We start from the raw sequence: 21,415 nt of genomic DNA on the forward strand, positions 1-21,415 counted from the left end.
TATGACCTGCACCAAATGAGCAAGCTGTGCAAGAAATTACAATCCTAAAATGTAGAAAACCTCAGGTGTGCAAGTTAAGGTTGTTCCTATGGGTGCTGGAGTATCCTAACTCGCTCAAGCAGCAGTTAAGTGGCAAATAAAGCAAGGTCTCGCTGACCTTAGCAGACTTACAAGGCAATCTTCACAGAGAATTGATTGCTCCTAAACAACTTCCCTAAAGCACAAGCCATACCTGCATAAAAGCTGGAGCAAATACAGTGGTGAGTAAAGTCCATACTTTTTTCTCCCCATCATGAAGCTGCTAGGATCTAGCTGCTTTATAGGATCTCCCTTACACATACATGCCTGGATGCCAGGGTTGTTCATATTGACACAATGTTCTCCTCAGGTCACTATGGTCTAAGTGTTTTGGGAACTAAATAGCAGAAGGAGAAGGTTTTAACCAGGGAGACAAAAAAGGACAGAATAGCCACTGTTTTTACAATGAAGCAAACTGCAGGGGAAAAACACGGAAAAATCACCACGCGATGAATCACTGATTTAAGTGAGCATGGAATGTCATTCAATAATATCATATCAGTCAGAAGTAACTTCACAGAATAGTAAATATTAATGTGTGAGAAAAACCCAGAACATGTACCTATAATTGTAATTCAATGGGAAGTAGAAAATGAACAGAGAATACGTCTTCTCATTGGCGATACTAAACTGCAGCTGCAGATATTTCAGAGTTTGGTTTACATACATGAATGATACCCATTCCATATAACTGAAAGATTTCCCTTGGATCTTTTAGAACCAGAGAGTTTACAGAATAGCTGGTATAAGCAGTCTACTGCCAAACTTCTGTGCTAAAGAATTTAACCATTCAAATTTAGCCTTGTTGACTTTTGTTTGCTCAGCTGATCATGCAATTTAGTAGTCAAATTTGAGAGAGCCACCAGAGCAGTTTATCACTCTACAGCAATAAATGACAGATCTTCTGCAAAGACAAGCAGCAATCCTTGAATACCCTGCAGACAGCAAATGTAAGGCAATGTTCAGTCTGCAGGGAAGAACACCATCTTCATCTGCTGCAGCCTCTTCTAATGCAAAGAAAAGTATGGCAGGTGAGCTGAAACTTAAGAGACTGCCATCTATGAGGGAAAAAACAAACAAGGATGAAAAAATGAATTAAAAGATTGGAACCCTTCCTCAAACAGAGCACTCATGAGAAAACAGACAGAAAAAAGAAATTAGCCATGCAAAATGAATTAACGAATAAAACTACCAGTAAGAGGCCTGGTCACCTCATGATTAGGACTAGGGTTGCAAGAGAAAGACAGCGTAGAGCCCCATGGGGAGCGTGGTTAGAAAGGGCAGGTCGAAGGAAATGTGGCACTATCTCCAGAGTGGTGACAGGAGCACATGGCTGCTTACCCAGCACCAAGCACCGTGACCTCAGGCTTAGGGCTAGGGTTAATAGAGAGAGAGAGAAAGAGAGAGAGAGAGAGAGACAGAGAGAGAGAGAGGGGGAGAGAAAGCCTAGAGCTCCTTGGGGAATGTGTTTAGGGTATTGCCCACTTGGGATGAAACCATTCTGCTATCACCTCTCAGCTCCTTTGCTGGCACTGAGTGGCAAGGGACAGCAATAAAGGTAAACATGTCTCCCCAGTCTCGTTCAGCATCACAGCCACTGTCAGCAAGTCCCCAGTTAAGGCAATAATCCAGATTACAGCTGTTTTACTCAGGCCAAAGCCCTCAGCGGATGACGGCAGGACCCAAAGAGAAGTCTTCCTATCGAAAGCTAAATGGCCAAAATTGGACAATTTGCATTCTAGTTAGTTTAGCTCGGCACACTCGGTCACATAATGCTTCTCCTGCACAAAGAACTCCTTTAAATAATTATTCACTGTGTAAACCAGCCTCTTTCTCAAGCTATTCACCCAGCTACTTTCCCAAATGTCATATCAGTGTGAAGTGCGAGATTGAAGCAGCATAGCAATTGCAACCCTCACAAGACAAGGAAACAATTTCTTTTTTACTTCTGTACATTAGGGTATAGCAAATCTTGTGTAACAGGAATAATGTTCACGGCATTGGTATATACTAAATAAACGGCTTTTGCAGTTGCTGAATACCTCCACTTCACTTTGGCATTTAATCAGCCACAAAAGCAGTTTATTGAGCAGTATACTCTGCTACCATGAACATTATCAATTCAGCAAATATTAAAAAATATCATGCAGGTGTCACAGAAATGGGTACTTTAAAAATTATCAACAGCTTCACACTTTCTGCTGCAAAAAAAACCAAGCTAAATGTTATCGAGAGATATCATTCCATTCTGATTAAAACTAAAGAGAGCACATATACACCAGAAACGTTTATGCCAAGACAGTGACCTGCTGTGCTGATATTTTCCTCCTATGAAAATAAGCTGTACACTCAAGTGAGTATTATACTGGAGCACTTCATGTTCCCAAATCATTTACATCGATTCTGTGACTAAATAAAGGAATGGAAATATGCTTCTCTTTTATTACAAATTCTCTGTTTTCAGGATAAGTAAATATTTGTGCTCATGGTTTAGGGATTGGTTGCATTGACACCTGAAAGCCTCTATTGATTTGCAAGCCTGGCTTGGTAAAGGAGCCTCTCACTAATCTTTCCCACAGTGCCCTTCCAATGCTTTCAGCTCTAACCTGGAAGGACAGCTCTCTCCAGAGCAAGAGGTAATTAAAATCTCATGCTGGCTCGCTCCTGGAAAGATTGCTTATTTTCCATTCTCTACCTAAGTTATTATTGTAGACGTTGAACACACCGAGTGTTGTACAGCACAAGCAAATTCCACGAATTGGACTTGTGCACTGTAAATACTACATTCATTCAAGGTGTGGTGGGCTTGATCTACCCAAGAGGGAAAGCATGCCTTGTTGGGACACTAAATGGAATTTAAAGGCACCAGCAAAAAGCGTCTCAAATCAGAATCACTTTATTTCCATGCAGAAAAGCTCTCCAATTATTAAGGCACAATCCTTGCTCAAAACTTCAGTTACTCTGGCTGTGCAGCTACCAGGTTTGAGAAGAAGGCACACAGGTGGCTTGTAGATCCCCCCATCTATGAAAAGGCAGAGCAAAACAGGTAAAGGTTTGAAAGCAGATGCTTTGCTCTTCTCATTTTCCCACCACAAGACAGTCACAAAGTCCTCAAAGCAGCTTCAGTGCCACAGCAGTGTCCATTGGGTGGTTTCAGAGTCTTACTGCTCTGATGTCAACTTGCCATAAAATTTAAGAGAAGGAAACAACTCTGCCACTACTAAACTAATCTAACTGGCAGACTCGTAGGAAAGCCAGTGGGTAAGACGAAATCCCAATCACTTCCCCTGGTGCTCCCATGTGCAAACAAGCAGAAGGCAAGTAATCCACCAGACATTGCAGGCCTCATCCATAATCTCTTCAACTACATAGTACAAAGAGTTCTACTACACTTATAAGAATCTGAAGATATTGAAGAAAGAAAAAAAAAGAAAGAAAAATCTAATTGTTTCCCATTCTTGGCAAGCAATGGGACTCTTAAGATTTTTAAGCACTCTTAGAACCTTAGAAATCAGAAGTAAGATATTGTTTCAGCTACGGAATATCTTACATGTAGGAATTGTGCAAAGTATTCTCTTCTCATAAGACAGTTATGGTATTTTGGGGGATGAGGGACTATGTCTCAGATATTATGATAACTATTAAATCAAACAGAATTAAGTAAAATATCATTACTGGCAAATGATACCAGTATTCAGTATTCTTAGAGGACAGACTACTCAGTTTTTACTACAGGACTTCAGATGAGAATATATTTGGAAAGGCACACATATAAACCACTTTTCTCAATTAAACACTGCCACCTCTAATTCACCCCGATTTTTTAAACTAAATATTTAAAATCAAGAAAAATAAACAGCAAAAAATGAGTCATCCTAATAAATACATCCCAACTTCAGCATCTTTGCCAGAAATTAGTCTTAACAGACCAAATGGACATTTGTCTCCAAGTGGGAAATAAAAAAAATTAAAAAAAAGGTTAGGAAAAGGAATAAGCATTGTTATATTGACATTGAATTATTACTGATGAAGACTGCACTGCCAGATTTCTGGTTACTGAAGAAAGAAATGATCAAACTGACTTTCAGCATGGGTGGATTCCTTAAGTTTGGAGCTGAGGAAAATGCAATAAAATTACGACTGAGCCCACACCTCTGATTTCAAGAAAGACATTCACTAAAGAATGACAAGACCTCTAATAACTCATTGGCTTTTTAAAATTGAGATTGAGTGTTGACTATACTTGGAGAAAGAACGAAAAAATATGGGTAAGCTATAAAATTATTATGCCTTCGTCACATTAACTGAAGCATTAAAGGTTGCAGTGACTTCTTTTGTGCCCAAATAGAGTTGAAGCCGATGTGTAGAAGCTCATGTAATAAAATGTGGGTATGTGCGCAAGCACATAATTGAACTAGGGCCACTGTTTACTCAGTATTAATTCCCTTGGCAAATCTATAAAAAAATTCTTTACTGTAAATTGCCAAGGATATTAAGATATATCTACAAAGGCATAGACTGCAGAGTTGCTTTGGAAATCACCAGATAGCCCAAACCTCTAAGAAGCACTGTCGTAATTCATCACAATAACTAGTGGTCGATCATTATCAATTCTTACAGTAAGCACTATATGCATACTGAGCTCATTTGTTATGATGTGGAGGTAACATGCAAGATACCTCAGATACTAAAACATAATTTTAAGAACTCGAGATTTTTTTTATCTAAAGGTGAATAGTTTTTGTCATAACTTAAAAGTGTGCGTGAATAAACAAAAAAAACAGCATTGCTTTACTGTTTAAATTCATATCCTCTGACTATTTAGACTGCATTGGTAACACCACTTTATGTTTACCTTTTGAAAATACAATGTATACCAAAAATAATAAACCTAACAGATGAACTTCAATCTTATGCAAATGTCCTTTGTTTTGTGCTCTGGTGAGCAAGCTACTGTACCAATACTTTTGGCATTAGTACAAGACTGAATCCATGGAAGCATGTGTGTATTTACACAAAAGAGGCTTCTAAGCTACAAAAATCCCTCTTGTTTGGTTACACTAATTTCCCTTGAATGAAGTTTGTATGCAAGCCAAAACAATGGTAGTTATCCTGTCCTCTAGAGTTCATTCCCAACAGAACGATGTGAATAATTGAAAACTTCCTAGGTAGTCCTGTAAGACTATTCTTTCCTAAATCAGGAGAATCATAATGCTATTTTTTTTCCTAATTTGCTGTTTAAAAAATCTGGCAATTATATAAAAGTTTTAATTACATAAAAATTCTTGTTACTTCTTAGCATTTTAATAAAGTCTTCAGATTTAGGAGAAAGTAGTAGTTCAGTTTCTGATCTGATTAGGAAGTGAAAAGTAAGCATTCAAGTGTAATCTTCAAAATATGTCAGGTGCAGAAGGAAAAAAAAAAACGAAGGGGATTGTAATGCCAAAAGGCTGTGTAAAGAAAAACTGGAAAAAAAGCTAATGGTTTTGAGCCAAAGGACTGACACACTTATTTAACTATCCCTGCAGCAACAAAATCTGTTGGCTCAGCCAGTAGATGTCTCTCTCAAATACACAGTAGAACCTGTAAAATACACAAGAAAACCATTAGGCAATGCAACTTTTTCCTACCTTGATCGAATGCGGTCCCAGCACTTCTGCATCAGGTGGCAGAACACCAGCAGGTCTTGATGGTCGGGTGGTAACTTGTGACCACGTGCTGCTGTTAGTGCCTCCATGAAGAGTGCTCATCAGTATTCTGTATTCAAATTTCTGCCAAGGGCTCAGAGCAGTACTCTGGTCAATATAGCTCATGGAATGACTGAGAGGGAGAGTAACCAGAGTTGATATTTGTTCTGTTCCCTTAACTCTCCTTTCTATTGTAAGGTTTTCCACCAGTCCATTTGGATGAGCAGGTGGCTGCCATGATATTACCACAGAGGTTGGTGTATCGGAGTAGAGCTCTGGGGCAGAAATGCCTTCAGGTGCATCTGGAGGAGTCCGTATTTCTGGGGTCTGAGGTGAAAGGGAGCATCCTTTTGACGTGCATCCTTCTACCTGAAATACATAGTCTGTGTAAGGATACAAGCCCTGTACAGTGCAATTAGACCTAGTTCCTAGCACTGTAGCATGCAGTTGGCCATTTTGGTAAATATTGTAATGAGTGATAATGCCATTTTGCTTTAAAGGATGCTGCCAGACGATGCTTGCTGCCCTTGACGTGACATTCAACAGAAGCGGTGGGTCTATAGGCCCAGGCTCTGTAACAGAAGTAAAAAAAAAAAAAAATTACTGAAGTTCTCTGATTTGTAACAGTTATCATTAGCAAGTGGTACTCATCAAGTCTTCAAATGACAAAAGAAGTTCAAATCTACCAAACAGTCTATTTCCTCATGAACTGTAAGTGCAGCTATTTAAGGGACTAATATGGCTATATTCTCAAAGACAAGCTGCTCTCAAGGCCCTTCTTCCCTATTCCCAACCTTCCTTCCTCTTTCTGGGCATCTTTTTTCCCTCATACGTCTCAGTGGTATCCTACTGATGCCATTAGCACATGGAGAAAGCATAAGGGAGGTATCAACATAGAACTGCAGTTCTAGCTTTTGCTGACATTTTTCTAGAGCACTAGCTACTAATTGCAAGCTACAGCACAGACGTAACAAAGCTGTGTATTTTGCAGCTCACTAAACCCCTATCGCATCTTGCATTATATATTCAATATTTTACATCGTTCTGTTTATAATTCTAATCCATTTTTTGCAATTTATCTACTCCCTGTTAATATTATAGGTGATTTTTTACTGTGACTGTGACAGAAGCTGCCGATTTAGCTCTTTCACCTACTGATAAATAAACAATGCACAGATCTGACCTTTAGGTTAACAGGTTTTATGCTTGCTCCACTCAGCACTCTAACTGATTCAATTATCATAAAGGTTCAGGAGCTTCTATGAATACTGAAAAAGACCGACCATATGCCTGCATAGGTGTTGTGGAACAGCAAATACTCTGCAGCCCTCCAGAGAAATTCCTTAATTGTAAATAATTTCACCATGCGACACAATCAAGTCACCTTGAATGCAAAACCCTCAGCCTGTGGAGGCAAAGTGTTATTTAAGCTTTACTGGGCTGCGTTAAATTCTGCAATTTGAAGGGCTGTTAAGTTTTTCAATTGAAATTTCATTTAAAATGCAGGTGCTTTTTATTATATTGAGGCTTTACTGCTCTCTAGGTACAAGCAAGAACATGGTGCAATAACACAAATCTGGCTCAATCACTGATCAGTAACAGCTGTAATTCCAGAACATTTAGCATTCTTATAAACCACATCCTGAAATCTATAAATTGCTACAGCAGATCAAGAAAATACTATATTCCCCCTATTCTCCCCATAGCGATTTTGACATTTACGAGATTTTTCTGTGAACATTACATTTTATTGAAATCTTAAAAAAAGATATACTTGGATTTAGTAATTGTTTAAAATAGCTTTAGGTTTTGGGGTTTTAGGGAGCTAAGTTTCAAATATCAAGGGTGGAAAATTGAAAATTCATCAGTGACTGAGTGCATGCTAAGACTCCATGGCACATATCAAAGCACATGCTGAATTCCACAATAGTCAACAACATTATCACTGAGTTTCTAGTGAAGTGCTATTTCTGTCCAAACCACAGGGAACAATATCTCCCTAAGAAGAAATATTTACTTCACCAGAAATTAAGTCCTGCTAATTTTTAAGTAAGAAGAGAGAGCAAGAAAGCAAGAGATATATATATAGAGAAATGAGGGCCTTAGAAAACAAAGCCAGTACAAAGAATGTTTCTTTGCTTTATAATAACAGCTGAACATGTTAGAATTTCTGATTCTTCTCCCACATACAGAAACACAGAAAGAGGTAAACCAGGATTATTCCATTGAAGTCAGAGGAAAGAGTGACGTGACATTGCTATAGCAAGCTTTTTTTTTGGCCTTTAAATTTGAAAAAGTGTTTTTCATTATCTGATGCATCACAAAACAACTCCATAAAACTCATCCATATCAAAGATTCTGTTCTTCTCTCAGTGATAACAAGAATAGAGTTCTATACTAATGCTTGCCTATTCTAGAATTAATTTACATCTTTGAATTTACAAATAAAAAAGATGATCTGCAGTAAAAAGCAATCCCATTCTATTGAGATGCACCCTTGGGCAAACCAATTAGGTCATAAGCTGGAACAAAGTTTGGCCTGTTATTTAGACTTTACTGAGAGATGGAGGGATGACAGTGTAAACCCGAGCTAGGTACTGTCTAGAGTGAAAATTCTGCCAGATAAGAGGGAAGGAGAAAAATCCCTTTTGTAACTGAAGACCTTGAAAACTAAATCTATTTTAATTGGGGGGTCAGGGCAATTTAAAATATACAATATTTGCCATGGAGCTAGATACTAGCATTTTATCTAATGATACGTCATATATGAGCTATCATAGGGTGAGCTTCTGCAGGAGAAAACAAAAACAAAAAACAGGAAAAAAAAAAAAAAAGACCCCGCAGCAATCAAGCCATTTGTTGCGAGGGGATGGATAAACCTTTTTATTCCTACTGAGAATAAGTTGCTGTCATTATAGGCGACACATCCATGATAATTAGTTGAACCTGTGCTTCAAACCCCCACAGAGTTTAGACATATTCCTTAAAGGCAAACTGTTGTAATGTATCAGAAGAAGCTTAAAACTTTAACTCTGGGTCCTCCTAATCCTCCCCCCTCAAAAAAGTGTATTTTGGTAGCTAGCATACATTCCCATACATTCCCTACTGCCCTTTTAAAAAAGAGACTTTTAAGACTCTCTCAATTCAAACAAGACATTTGAGAGATGCTTAATTGGCCCCACTGGATGGCAAAGCATTAAATCCTGGTCCCTAACACTCATTCAGTGTAGCTTCTTTCTAAATGGCAAGCAGAATCATCTAATTCTATATACAAATCAACTAGCATGATACTGCTTGGTTGAAAGGGTCACCACAATTATGTAAAACATGAGTATTAACTATAATTGGGATAGTTTGCTAATACAATAAAAAGCTCTGAACATGAGAAAAGTTATGCTCACAGCAGTAGCTATCACTTTCTAAAGTAAGAATTCATGGATGAAATGACATGAAAAAGATGGTTATAAAATTTTAATGGAATGATAAAAGGCAAAAGTCAGCCTCTCAGCTGAATTCTTAAAATCCCTATATATCACAATCAGCTCCTTAACTGTAAAATCAATGTGGAGTATAACATGTTGTCAATGTGGTTGTCACTGGAGGGAAGACTGCAAAGTATGACAGCTACACAGCTCAGCCTGACAATGATGAAAATAAAATCATAAAGCTTTTTACATGGATGTAATTGTTTATAGAAGTAACTACTGAGCACAGGAACTGTGGGCATCTTTTTCGTTAGGATTCTTGGTTCATATTTCAAACCACCTCACTACAGTATTAATACTGGAAGGTAGTTTAATTTTGGCAAATGAAATTATCTTTTATAGCAGGCTATTTTGTTCATCTGCTTCAAAAGTTCAAACTCTACTTAAAAATGAAGGTACAAAATTGTCATTAATCTTTTTTAATTCCATGACTAGAACCACACACATTTGTTTACTCATTGTACAAATCCAGGGTGTAGAGGGACATGTAGGTTCAAGGAGATATTTTGGGGGAATCTATACTTTCATTAATTTACTGAGACATGTACCTGGATTACTGCCCTTTAAAGCTAATGAGAAACAGCTGATTTGCAGGGAAATTCACTCACTAAGCAGAACAGACATTCTGTACTTTTATTCCTGAATCATTCACTCTTTTCAGGAACAGCGGGCAATGAAATTATACATATTAACAAAAAATAGTGTCTTTCATAAACTACTGACTGTGTCCAGCAGAAAATCCAGGTCACGTAGTTCTGGTCACAGGTGATCACAGAACTCTCATCACTTCAGATCACAGACCTCAGAAGTCATTAAGCTGTTCATACAATTACATGCAGTCTGCATGAATTCCTTCAAATATACATTGAGAGCCGTCTTCAAACTATTTAGATTTTTGTCCCCTATCACTCTGACAGTATGTTGCTTCCCAAGCCTCTGCCTAGCATGTAAGAAACTTCTAATTTCCAGTGTATAGGCAGGTCAGGGCAGTTTGCACTACTTATCATGTGCCATGATATTACTTCAGTTTAATTTGTTCTCCTCTCCTTCTGGTATTCACCCAGCCATATATTTCATGTGACTTTCTATTCCCTTTTTCACCTCAGCAAGTTTTGTCTCCTCTTGCTCCAGTTTCCATTCATCTTTCTTGATCACAGGTCTCCAGATTCTCATCAATTAACTAGGGATTAGGTTACATGCCTAAATTATATGGAGCTAGCTTATATATTAAGAGACTGGTCTTCTCAGACACCTAATACAATCAGTGTATTTAAGAATATATACACTTTATAAAAATGTATACTTTATATATAACTTTTCCAAATCAAGACAGATTTTCTTAGACACACAAAAAAGCACATTTCTCATTTTGGAACTATCCCTTCAATCTAATACTACTTCTGGTGGAAAGCTGCCAGATAGTATAAGTTTACCAACTTCAAGAAACACCATAAGAAAGCTCCAATTGGCACAGGACCAGCTGCAAGAAACTATAACCCCTTCCTCTGCAGCTTCTTCACTAAATTGTCCAAAGCCTTGACATCACAAAGGAGAAAACTTCATTAGTACCTTAATTTTTATATTTGGATAGTTTTACTTTATACGCAATACATGGAATTCTGCTCTCATGTCTATGCTACACACTCATTTCAGTTCAGTGAGTTCAGTTCTTTACTTATTGTAATATACATGAAATTTACACTCAAGTTATCAAAAGCAAAATCTAATCTAGAAATTCATCAGCTGTTTTGTATTTGTCTGGCAGCAAATAGTTTGTTATACTGACCAAGATCAGTGGAACAAATATAAACACATGTTGAACAGGTTTTAAAAATATTCATAGGATATGTACCTTACTGTTATCTGGCACTGGCAGGCTGGACTTTTAAAAAATGCCTTGAATCATTTACTAGCATCATGCTCATGTTAATGTAAATATCTGAGAAACTGTAACATTTTTTTTCCTGCATATTTTCTTGCATTAAAAAATATCCCGAAGCCTACTGATCTTCATAGTAAAATGTTCTGCAATCATATGCAGTTTCTTTAGTTTTTGTCAAAATTTGCTGTTTTTTCATAATGTTTCCTAATTTCCCTCCCTGTTTACTAAATACACATCATAAATAAATTATCTTGTACAATACACAATGTATTGTGAAATTGTCAGGTTGGATTAGTATACTCTATTGACCTGTAAACAGAATGTGTTGATTTACATCTACTGCTCTCTCTCTATATATATTGCACATATACATACTGATATTCCTACAGGTATTTCATGCTGCGATGAAAAAAGAGAGACATATATTCACTGTGTAAAATTCAATAAGAACATGGATACACAGGTAGATTTCACCAGAATAAGAGATACAGGAAATTTCTACTGTCAGATTGTACTTTAAAAAGTCAGAGTGTATTGGTTAGCAGTGTAGTTCTGCAACAAGCTGTCAGTATAGGCAGTTTTATAAGAAACATATTGAAGCCTTGACAGGAATGCTACTTATACCCAATGCGAATCACTCAGTTTTAAGCAATTGAGCTGAACATCCTGTTACAGATGGTAGCCCTCCACAATGACACCAAAACCAGCATCCTATGTCACCACTGAAAGTTTTGCTAGTAAATTGCAAGAGTTGTAGGATACTAGACACATACCAGCACATGTCCTTTACCAGTATCCATGCAAACATAATAAGATGTTTTAAGAAAAAATCACTTTTCCCCAGGAGACATGGAGATTACAGTTGAAATACTGATTTGCTTTAAGTTAAGGAATAATACGGAATGTCACAGTTGAAGAAGCAAAGGGATTCTTAACCTCAAAATATCTGAACTGAGTATATTCTGCAAATGCATTATATTGATTTTCTGGTGTTCTTAGATTTCCTTTGTGCACATCTACCTCCTGTACCGAATTCAGGTATTTACACAGTCAGGTTTGACAACGGGTAAAGCTTCACACTGATACACAAAGCCCAACCAAGTCCTATGCAGTAGGTAACTTTTACATGTACATACAAGGAGGACTATATTGGAATGCTTATTTTGGGCAGGCCTCCTGCTTCGAATGTAATTCCCCCAAGTTATTACTTTATATAAAAGTTAATTTTGACATTTACTAACAAGTGAGGTCTTCTCTTCTGTGCTCCTCCCTTCTAAGAAAGAAACACTGAATTATCTGAGCAGAGCTAAATAACCACTGACATTTCAACAAAACAGTTGGACTAGTTTTAGTCACACCATTAATATTACACAAGTTTAGGATAATTATATCCCCTTCTAGTAAAAAATAAATAAATAATAAAATAAAAATAAAGGAATTGAATGTCAACAAAGATTTTCACAGGTAGATAATAAGTCTCCAGGATGTAGTGAACAACTTCAGAACTTCGTTTTATTCATAATATTCATAAGCACAGGTAATGTATCCATAGAAGTATTTGTATTTTGGAAGACTGAATGTATTATCAGATAAATTTCTGTTGTGAATTACTTGCTCAACTTTAAACAAAAAAAGTAGAACTATTGAATAATTATAAGTGGAGTATAGAGATATTAAAGAAAAAAATATGGAATTGGCAATGACAAACTGATTTTAAATCTGTAGACCTCTAATTTGAATTAGCACAGTTGTAAGGAAAAGTTCTTTTCAGCTGTGCTACATATCAGGTATTCTCAGCACAGAAATAAGACCATTGTCATATACCATGAACTTCAACTTGTTTTCTGTGGTATACCTGAAATCAGAATCAAGTCTTTGTATACAAGGAATAAGATTCAAAAAGCTGTAGGTATATCTTAACCTAACTGCATAGGAAAACACATGCATGAAGGGGTATAGTATAAAGAAATTAGATACTTATTCCCAAAATATGTATTGTTTAATGAAAAATCTCAGATAACTGATACTCGATATTCAGGAAGGAAATGCATTATTGCTATGTAACTGAGAAAGCTAGATAACCAAAAGAAATTATGTGCAGTGGCAGCTGAAATGTGATTTATATTTCTGCTAACGGGAGTCAAATAAAATTGGCCTGCTTACTGTCTTCTGCTGTAGTCATTGATGTCCAGTTGCTGTAAGTGTTGCCGTAACCATTGGAAGCAATGACCCTCATCTCGTACTCGGTGTACGGCTGCAGATCTCTCACCCTGTACTGTAAGGAAGCAGTGGGGCTGGAAAGCAATCTGCAAAGAAAATCAGTACAAGTTACAGTGCTGAACATGGCAGGAATGAAAGACTAACACATTATACATCTTACAAACAAACCCAGCCACCCTAAAGGTGAGCCATGTTTGAGATCCGAGCATGTCTCCTGCCTAGCAGTTTGCCATGGCCTTGTTATGGTCCGCGTACTCTAGAATGTCACCAGCAGAACGCGGCGGCCTCATCTGGAGCTGGTAGCTGGGCAAGCCTGGGGCGTTGTTACGAACTGGTGTAGACCAGGCAACCTGAAGACTGGTCGGAGTGGCAGATGAAAGCCTTGGAGGCATCACACCATCTGGAGCTGTTGAAAAACATGGATGAATTAGAGCAGAGAAAACCATGGAGAACATATGCTGGATGGAAACAAAATGCTCTATATACTGGAAAAACTGTTCCTCAGGATCAACAGCAATGTTAACATGGTCCATTTAGTTTAACATTTTCACTACTGAACTATGATATTTCTTTATTTTCATCCTTGCAATACAGTTGCATGAATTTCATTTTGCTAAAAGCAACCCCCCAAACACCAAAAGGAGTACAGAAGCAACATATTCTCTACCACCTGTTCATATATTATCTGCTTCTACTGCCCAGATCTGCCACCCTCAGAAGTTAAAGAAATGCTTACAGAAATGCTTCTCAGTAAGGGTAACATTGATTAGATCTTTTATCATTCTTGTGCCTTTCACTTTTATGCATTAATATCCTAAAGAAAAACAATAGAAAATTTAAGGAAAAAGCATTATTTTGATAAAAATCAGAACAGATGCATTGAAGCCTCAGTCTCCGCCCTCCTGTTTTGTTAAGGAAATTAATTTTTATAAAGCCAGGAACTCCAGATCAAAACCTGCCACTAGTGATACTACCAATGACCTTTAGCCTCTAAAAATTTCACTGCATGCAGTAAAGAGAACTATGCCATTCCCCACCTGTGAGCTTATGACTTCATAGGTTTTCCTTTAGGAAAAAAAGGAAGAAAAAAAAGCTGTTGGAGAAACTTTCTGGGAATAAACAAATCTGAAATTATATGTGATGTTTATCATTGTAGTTCTTTTCTACAAAGTAAATGCATTTTTAATTTGAACTTTTCTAATTTGTCACCTAAACTTATCTTGATTTTGCTTTTTATTATCCAGTAGTTACTCTTTGCTCCTCTCTTGGGTCATTCCAACAGATTTTTTTTTTTTTAACTGTTGATGCTATTGTGTTCTTTGTCTACACTGAAAACCAGTCTCATAGATCTGTTATGCAAGGCTTAGTTGAGCTGTGGCTCAGTACACTTATAGGACTGTATGCTGAAGAAATGCACCTAACTGAGAGCTAAATTTACTAATCTGAAAGGTAGAGTGAAAAGTAGTTTATAGTAAGTTTTATGATATTGATTTACAACATGAATATGTACGGTTACTAAAGGGAAAGGAACAGGCTTTGTGGGAGACAAACATTCTCTCCCTGAAAAAGATGGCAGGATGGTACTGATTCTCAAGAAAAAACTGTCATAGTCATATACAAAAGCTTTTATTTATGCTGAGATACATACACACAGAAGAGCATAAAATAGCATCTGGCTATACTACCTTTATTATATGTACCTATGACTGAGGAAAGTTATAATTCTTTAGTTCCAGCTCCAAGTCACATTACACAGAAAGTGAGAAGCTATGGCTTGCTCCAAATTCCGCATAAATAACGCAATCTGGTAAGGGACGTTAAAAATAACAGGAAAAATTTCTTTAAATACATTAACGGCAAAAGGAAAATCAGGGAAAACATGGGTCCACTGGCGGACGGGATGGTCACCCTGGTTACAAATAACACAGAAAAAGCAGAGTTGCTCAATGCCTTCTTTGCTTCGGTGTTTACCAAGGGCAGCCCATTAGAACCCCAGGCACTAGGGACAAGAGAAGAAGCTGGTGGAGAGGAAGACCTGCCCTGGGTAGAGGAAGATTGGATCAGAGAGCAGCTAAGGAACCTCGATACCCACAAATCCATGGGCCCTGATGGGATGCACCCCGGAGTGCAGCGTGAGCTGGCAGAGGTCATAGCTAAGCCGCTCTCCATCATCTTGGAAAGATCCTGGAGAACAGGGGAGGTGCCGGAAGACTGGAAGAAGGCCAATGTCACGCCAGTCTTCAAAAAAGGCAAGAAGGAGGACCCAGGCAACTACAGGCCAGTCAGCCTCACCTCCATCCCCGGAAAAGTGATGGAACGGCTCATACTGGCCGTTGTCTCCAGGCACATGGAGGACAAGAAGGTGCTCAAGAGTAGTCAGCATGGATTCACCAAGGGGAAGTCTTGCTTGACTAACCTGATAGCCTTCTATGATGAAATGACCAGCTGGATAGACGAGGGGAGAGCGGCGGATGTCGTCTATCTTGACTTCACCAAGGCTTTTGACACCGTCCCTCACAATATCCTCCTGGGCAAGCTCCAGAAGTGTGGGATAGATGAGTGGACAGTGAGGTGGATTAGGAACTGGCTGGATGGCAGGGCCCAGAGAGTGGTGATCAGCGGTGCAGAGTCTAGTTGGAGGCCTGTAGCTAGCGGGGTCCCCCAGGGGTCAGTCCTTGGTCCAGTCCTGTTCAATTTATTCATCAATGACCTGCATGAAGGCACAGAGTGCTCCCTCAGCAAGTTCGCACGAAACTGGGAGGAGTAGCCGATACCCCAGAGGGCTGCGCTGCCATCCAGAGGGACCTGGACAGACTGGACAACTGGGCAGTGAAAAACCTCATGCAATTCAACAAGGCCAAGTGCAAAGTCCTGCAGCTGGGGAGGAATAACCCCAGACACCAGTACAGGCTGGGGACTGACCTTCTGGAGAGCAGCTCTGCGGAGAAAGACCTGGGTGTCATGGTGGACGACAAGTTGACCATGAGGCAGCAGTGTGCTCTTGTGGCCAAGAGGCCAATGGGATCCTGGGGTGCATTAAGAAGAGCGTCTCCAGCAGATCGAGGGAGGTGATCCTGCCCCTCTACTCAGCCCTGCTGAGGCCACATCTGGAGTATTGTGTCCAGTTCTGGGCTCCACAGTATAAGAGGGATGTGGAGCTGCTGGAGAGAGTCCAGCGCAGGGCCACGAGGATGATCAGGGGCCTGGAACATCTGCCCTAGGAGGAGAGGCTGAGGGAGCTGGGCCTGTTCAGCCTGGAGAAGAGAAGGCTGAGAGGGGATCTAATCAGTGTCTATAAGTACCTCAAGGGAGGCAGTGAGGAGGATGGTGCTGGCCTCTTTTCAGTGGTGGCCACTGATAGGACTAGAGGAAATGGCCGGAAACTGAAGCACCAAAAGTTCCACAGGAACTTAAGGAAAAATTTCTTGACAGTGAGGGTGACAGAGCACTGGAACAGGCTGCCCAGAGAGGTTGTGGAGTCTCCTTCTCTGGAGATCTTCAAAACCCGCTTGGATGCAGTCCTGTGCCACGTGCTCTAGGTGACCCTGTGTGTGCAGGGGGGTTGGACTAGATGACCTCTAGAGGTCCCTTCCAACCCTAAGCATTCTATGATTCTATGAAATTCCATATTTTTATTCCTTTTCTTAAAAAGTCCAAGGCTCACCAGTCCTCATAAAACAGATTTTACTAAAAGCTTGCTGCTGGGGTCCCTGAGTTATTACAAGTCTTTTACTTATAAGAATTGGCCCTTAGCCCTGAAATCTCTCCTTGTCTTGAGAAGACATGAAAAAAGTGACGGGATCTCCAGCCTCCATCCATTGCTTGTTTCCCCCTTCCCTCTGTTACCATGAAAAAGGCAACACGAAATGACTGGGCCTTAGCCAGCCTAGCCATCCTTGGAAGCCTCCGCCTGTTGTGGCTCCTAGACTGTACTAGTGATTGGTGAATCCCAAGTTAATTTTTACACTTCCCACTTCAAAATTCAGAATATGGTTCAGCCTAAGGTAATTTGTGGCATACAAATCTGCTGCGCCTCAGTTCAGAGGGAAGATGACAGAAAAATATTGAGTTGAAACTACACTATCCATCCAATGATATGCTAAACATCTCCACATCAAATGCCTCTACATGCAATAGAGAATTTAAATATTATGGATGCAAGGTACAATCCTTGCAGATAATTCTTAACTATTTTGTCATCTCTTTAAAAAATGATTTCTAAAGCTGATAGCATGCAAACTCTTCCAGCACAAGAAAGATGGCACTATAATTGTAAAAGCTTTCTTATTAGAGAGTTTAAAAGTGTTTTTACAAGCTGATACAAGTGGAAATATCCCTTCAATATCCCTCAATATCCCTTCATAGCAGTGTACTACTACATTCAAAAGTAAGCTGCATCTGACATATTAAAATGTGTCAACTTTTTAAGTGGACATGGAAATTCTACAGAGCAAAAAAAATAAGTCTGAATAGGAATCTAATTAGCTGAGCTATAGTTTGGCCAGGAAGCCAAACTTCACATTGTTATTGAAGAGACAGTGTAAGTAACTGAGCAGACAAAAGCGTTAAATTCATTTCCAGCTCTGTCAGGACACATCAGTCCACCTTTGTCTTTCATTTCTCAGTACGTCAGATGACGATAATAACACCTTCCTTCACAAAGCTCTCTGAGATCCACAAACTAGGATCTCTGATTAAGCTTTATGTACATACAGTGGTGGTCATTACAGTGACACAGGAATGTTCATCAAGAAACAGAGATGTAGCTGTCTAAATGTCAATAACAATTCATAGTGCAGATGTTATATTAATAATGTTGGTAATCAGTTAAACGTTCAAATCTCTTCTACCAACAAAAGCACAACATAAGGAAGAGCAATCTCTCCTATAAAAGTCAACTGACCTCTGCAACAAGCCTACTCCATTACATTAAAGCCTACATGTTAGACTATATTGCAAATTTCTCTAAAATACTTCCTGTAGTTTGCAAAGAAGGTCATTTATACGCATTTCCAAAAGAATGGGACAATGGGGCAAGACCGTACAATGACAAAATTTTTGCGTCTCTGTTGAGTCATAATGAGAAAAGTACTCGGCAAAACTAATCACATTTGATCATTAAAACCACAGAGCACTTCCCCCTCAAAACTGTCATTTCTAAATTGCATACAAAACATCCTTTGATTATTTCAAACATTCATCATCATCAAGGTCTTCAGTGTAATATTTCCCTCAGCTTAACCCTTTTTATCCAATCCATATTCCCAAGAGACTCCTTACTACCCAAGTAATAACTGGCAACCAGCAATAATTCTACTGCAAATTTCTCAACAGAAGAGCCATGTATCTATCAGCTTGATATATCACCTTTAAGATGCAATGTTGCTCAAAAAGCTCCCCTCAAGCTTTAATATGACACTCTGGGGGCAACCACTCCACTTGCAACCTACTGAATCAACATCTAGCCCAGTAAATCCTCACTCAGCAGGGCAGAAAGTCACGCTTTATCTATGAAGAGAGTACAAAGGCTGAATAAAATACTTAACCAGATGTCAATTTTAAACAAAGGATTAACTAATAAGCAACCCTCCAAAATAATAAAAATTGCAGATTTTTTCAAGTTTATGCTAATATATTCTAGATACTCAGGTACACACAGATGAATCAAGAAAGATGATCCCTACTCTGCCACCAACACGCTTTGAAAATAGTATTTGAAAACTATTTTAATTTCTTTATCTTAAATGACAGATGCTGCATTTTTCACCTATTTTAGGATCACAAGTATTATGTTAAACGTTTGCATTTACATTTTTTCTCCATGTTAAAAGACTATTTTTTGAGTGATATTGGCTGCATTTACCGTGGTATATACCTGAAATTTAAATTATCTAAAAGTAGAAGACTTTAAATAAGGTTATTAAGAGTGAATTATAATTACGGCAACATATTATTATTTAGTGTTAAAAATGTCTGCTTTATTGCTCTTGAAGATAAGTCCTCCAAGAATGATTTGATATCTATCATAAACTCATGAACTAACATCTGCTTTGGTGAAGTGAAACCACTTTTAACAGTTATCAGATATTCGCTGGCCCTGCTGTATCCATAATATCTGCAGACAGACAACAACAAGAGTTTGGAACTATGCAAATGTTACTCTATAGTTTGCCACAGCAGCATGTGCAAAATATTTAAAACAGATGATACATTTGCATCTTATCTAAATATTTTCCAAACCCATACGTATGCAAATGATAACTGTAGACATTTGACTATAGAGGAAGGGAAATGTGGCTCTTCACAGTTTGTGCCGTAACAGCAAGGAAGAGTTTCAGTAAGCCTGCCTTTAGATGAATGTCTCAGGCATTCTCACTCTCATCCTTTTCCAGGTTCACTTCACAAACTCCATTTCATTATTTTGCTATATTGGTTCTTTAGATGCTCCTGATTCTTTTTCTGTTTTAGGTGCCCATACTGAGATAATCTCATTATGGCACTTTTTATGGTGATAAGTTCTACATCTTTTTCCTGATTTTCTCAAATATGCCTGTTATCTAGCTGTTTGGTTAGTCAAAATAATACCAGTCATTGCCATCCCCATCATTTCCCCATATGGACTTTGTGTTTTTGTTTAATTTAACTGAAAGACAAGCCATGTTGCTGGGCCACATGTCATCACTAGAAGGGCATGCTAGTTATAAAGCTTTATCTGTTGGCAAAGCAGAAGATTGCTTTTTTTGTTGTTTCTTATCTTCACAGACTCATTGACGTTTACTCTGCTTTTTTTTTTAAACCTTCTTTTCCCAGTCATCTCACCTATTCAATGCATAGTGAATGCGCACAGTAGCTATTGATTTTTCATTTAATGTATGTATTCAACCACCTTGTTTTCTACCTACTTAATGTGTAACAATTGTACAGAGTACTCTTGGATCTTCCTTTTAATTTTGTAATTCCAACAATATATGTTTTCATTTACAGATATATCTACGCCTAGTAATAGATACAGCAGGGAGAAACCGAGCCCTGGTATTAGTTTTCTGTTATACACCCTTCTTGTTCAACACACACCCACACGCTTTGTATTATATGATATGCAAGTCCATGATGGCCTTGTCTGCCTCCCTCTGGAGCTAGGAAAGAAAGGGAAGCTGCAGCAATAGAAAAAGAAACTAATGAGACATAAAACACTGGTTTAAAGCCATCTTAAACCCCTCAATAAATCCACACCTGTTCACATCCAATGTTTTTAACATTTTCTTTCCAGTTGTATACTGTAAATAAGGTAGAGAACATTCTCTCTTCATGACCTCTCCTGTTTTATAGATATGATCTGTGCAGTAATAATTTCATTAATCATCGCAGACCTGTTTCACTTTTTAATCCTTAGTGCTACTTATAGCAGTAACACATATTATCACATGAAAAACAAAACGAACAAACAAAAAACCACCACCCACAAAAACGAAAAACAAACCCTGAAAATCTAAGATGTACCTCGATCTGAATTCAATGTGCAAACGTTAACTGCAAATTTTTCTGCATTTGCACTATTTGGTATTCCAAGCTGCATGGTACAATTTTAGTAGGATTCTGAAGATCATCTCAGGATTTAGACAGTGGCCTGGAGACCTGAAGTTTAAAACAGTCTTCTTATGAAAGCCCAAAAAGGACTTATATATTCCATATTAATAATGCTCTAAAGAAAATGAAACTCAGACCTCCCTCCCCTTTTAATAAACTTTTCTGCATATACATCTGCATTCAGGATAGGGGTCTCATGTAAAAATAAGTGAAAGACATACCCCTTTTCCAAGGTATTATCTCCTGAAGTCTACACTGTAAGAATATCTTGTATGTGTCTCATCTACCTTACGGCTGTATAACAAGGGGTAACCTGTCTTCTTCCCTCCTGCTAGGCAGAAGTTTATCCATGTTATTTGGCAAAAACTTTTTAAACTCTGAAAGCTACAAGAGAATGCCAATAAGCAATTAGCTGAATGATTAATGATTATAATACCTGTAATAAAGATATTGGATCGAATTTTTAACTGCCCAGT

At 38.3% G+C, this 21,415-nt stretch overlaps 1 protein-coding gene across 1 annotated transcript in view; it reads right to left on the reverse strand.

Moving 5' to 3' along the window:
* The window catches only part of USH2A (usherin), a 356,467-nt gene that overhangs the window by 117,693 nt on the left and 217,359 nt on the right, over nucleotides 1-21,415 (reverse strand). Inside the window, exons 38-40 of the mRNA XM_088531950.1 lie at nucleotides 13,608-13,758; nucleotides 13,296-13,438; nucleotides 5,709-6,337 (exon numbers count right to left, since the gene is read on the reverse strand). Coding sequence (XP_088388076.1) covers nucleotides 5,709-6,337; nucleotides 13,296-13,438; nucleotides 13,608-13,758 — 923 coding nt within the window. The remainder of the gene's footprint in view (nucleotides 1-5,708; nucleotides 6,338-13,295; nucleotides 13,439-13,607; nucleotides 13,759-21,415) is intronic.

Source organism: Tinamus guttatus, unplaced genomic scaffold (genome assembly GCF_059628265.1).
Source record: "Tinamus guttatus ecotype Peru unplaced genomic scaffold, ASM5962826v1 Tinamus_guttatus_pri_ptg000033l, whole genome shotgun sequence".
Lineage (NCBI taxonomy): Eukaryota > Metazoa > Chordata > Aves > Tinamiformes > Tinamidae > Tinamus > Tinamus guttatus.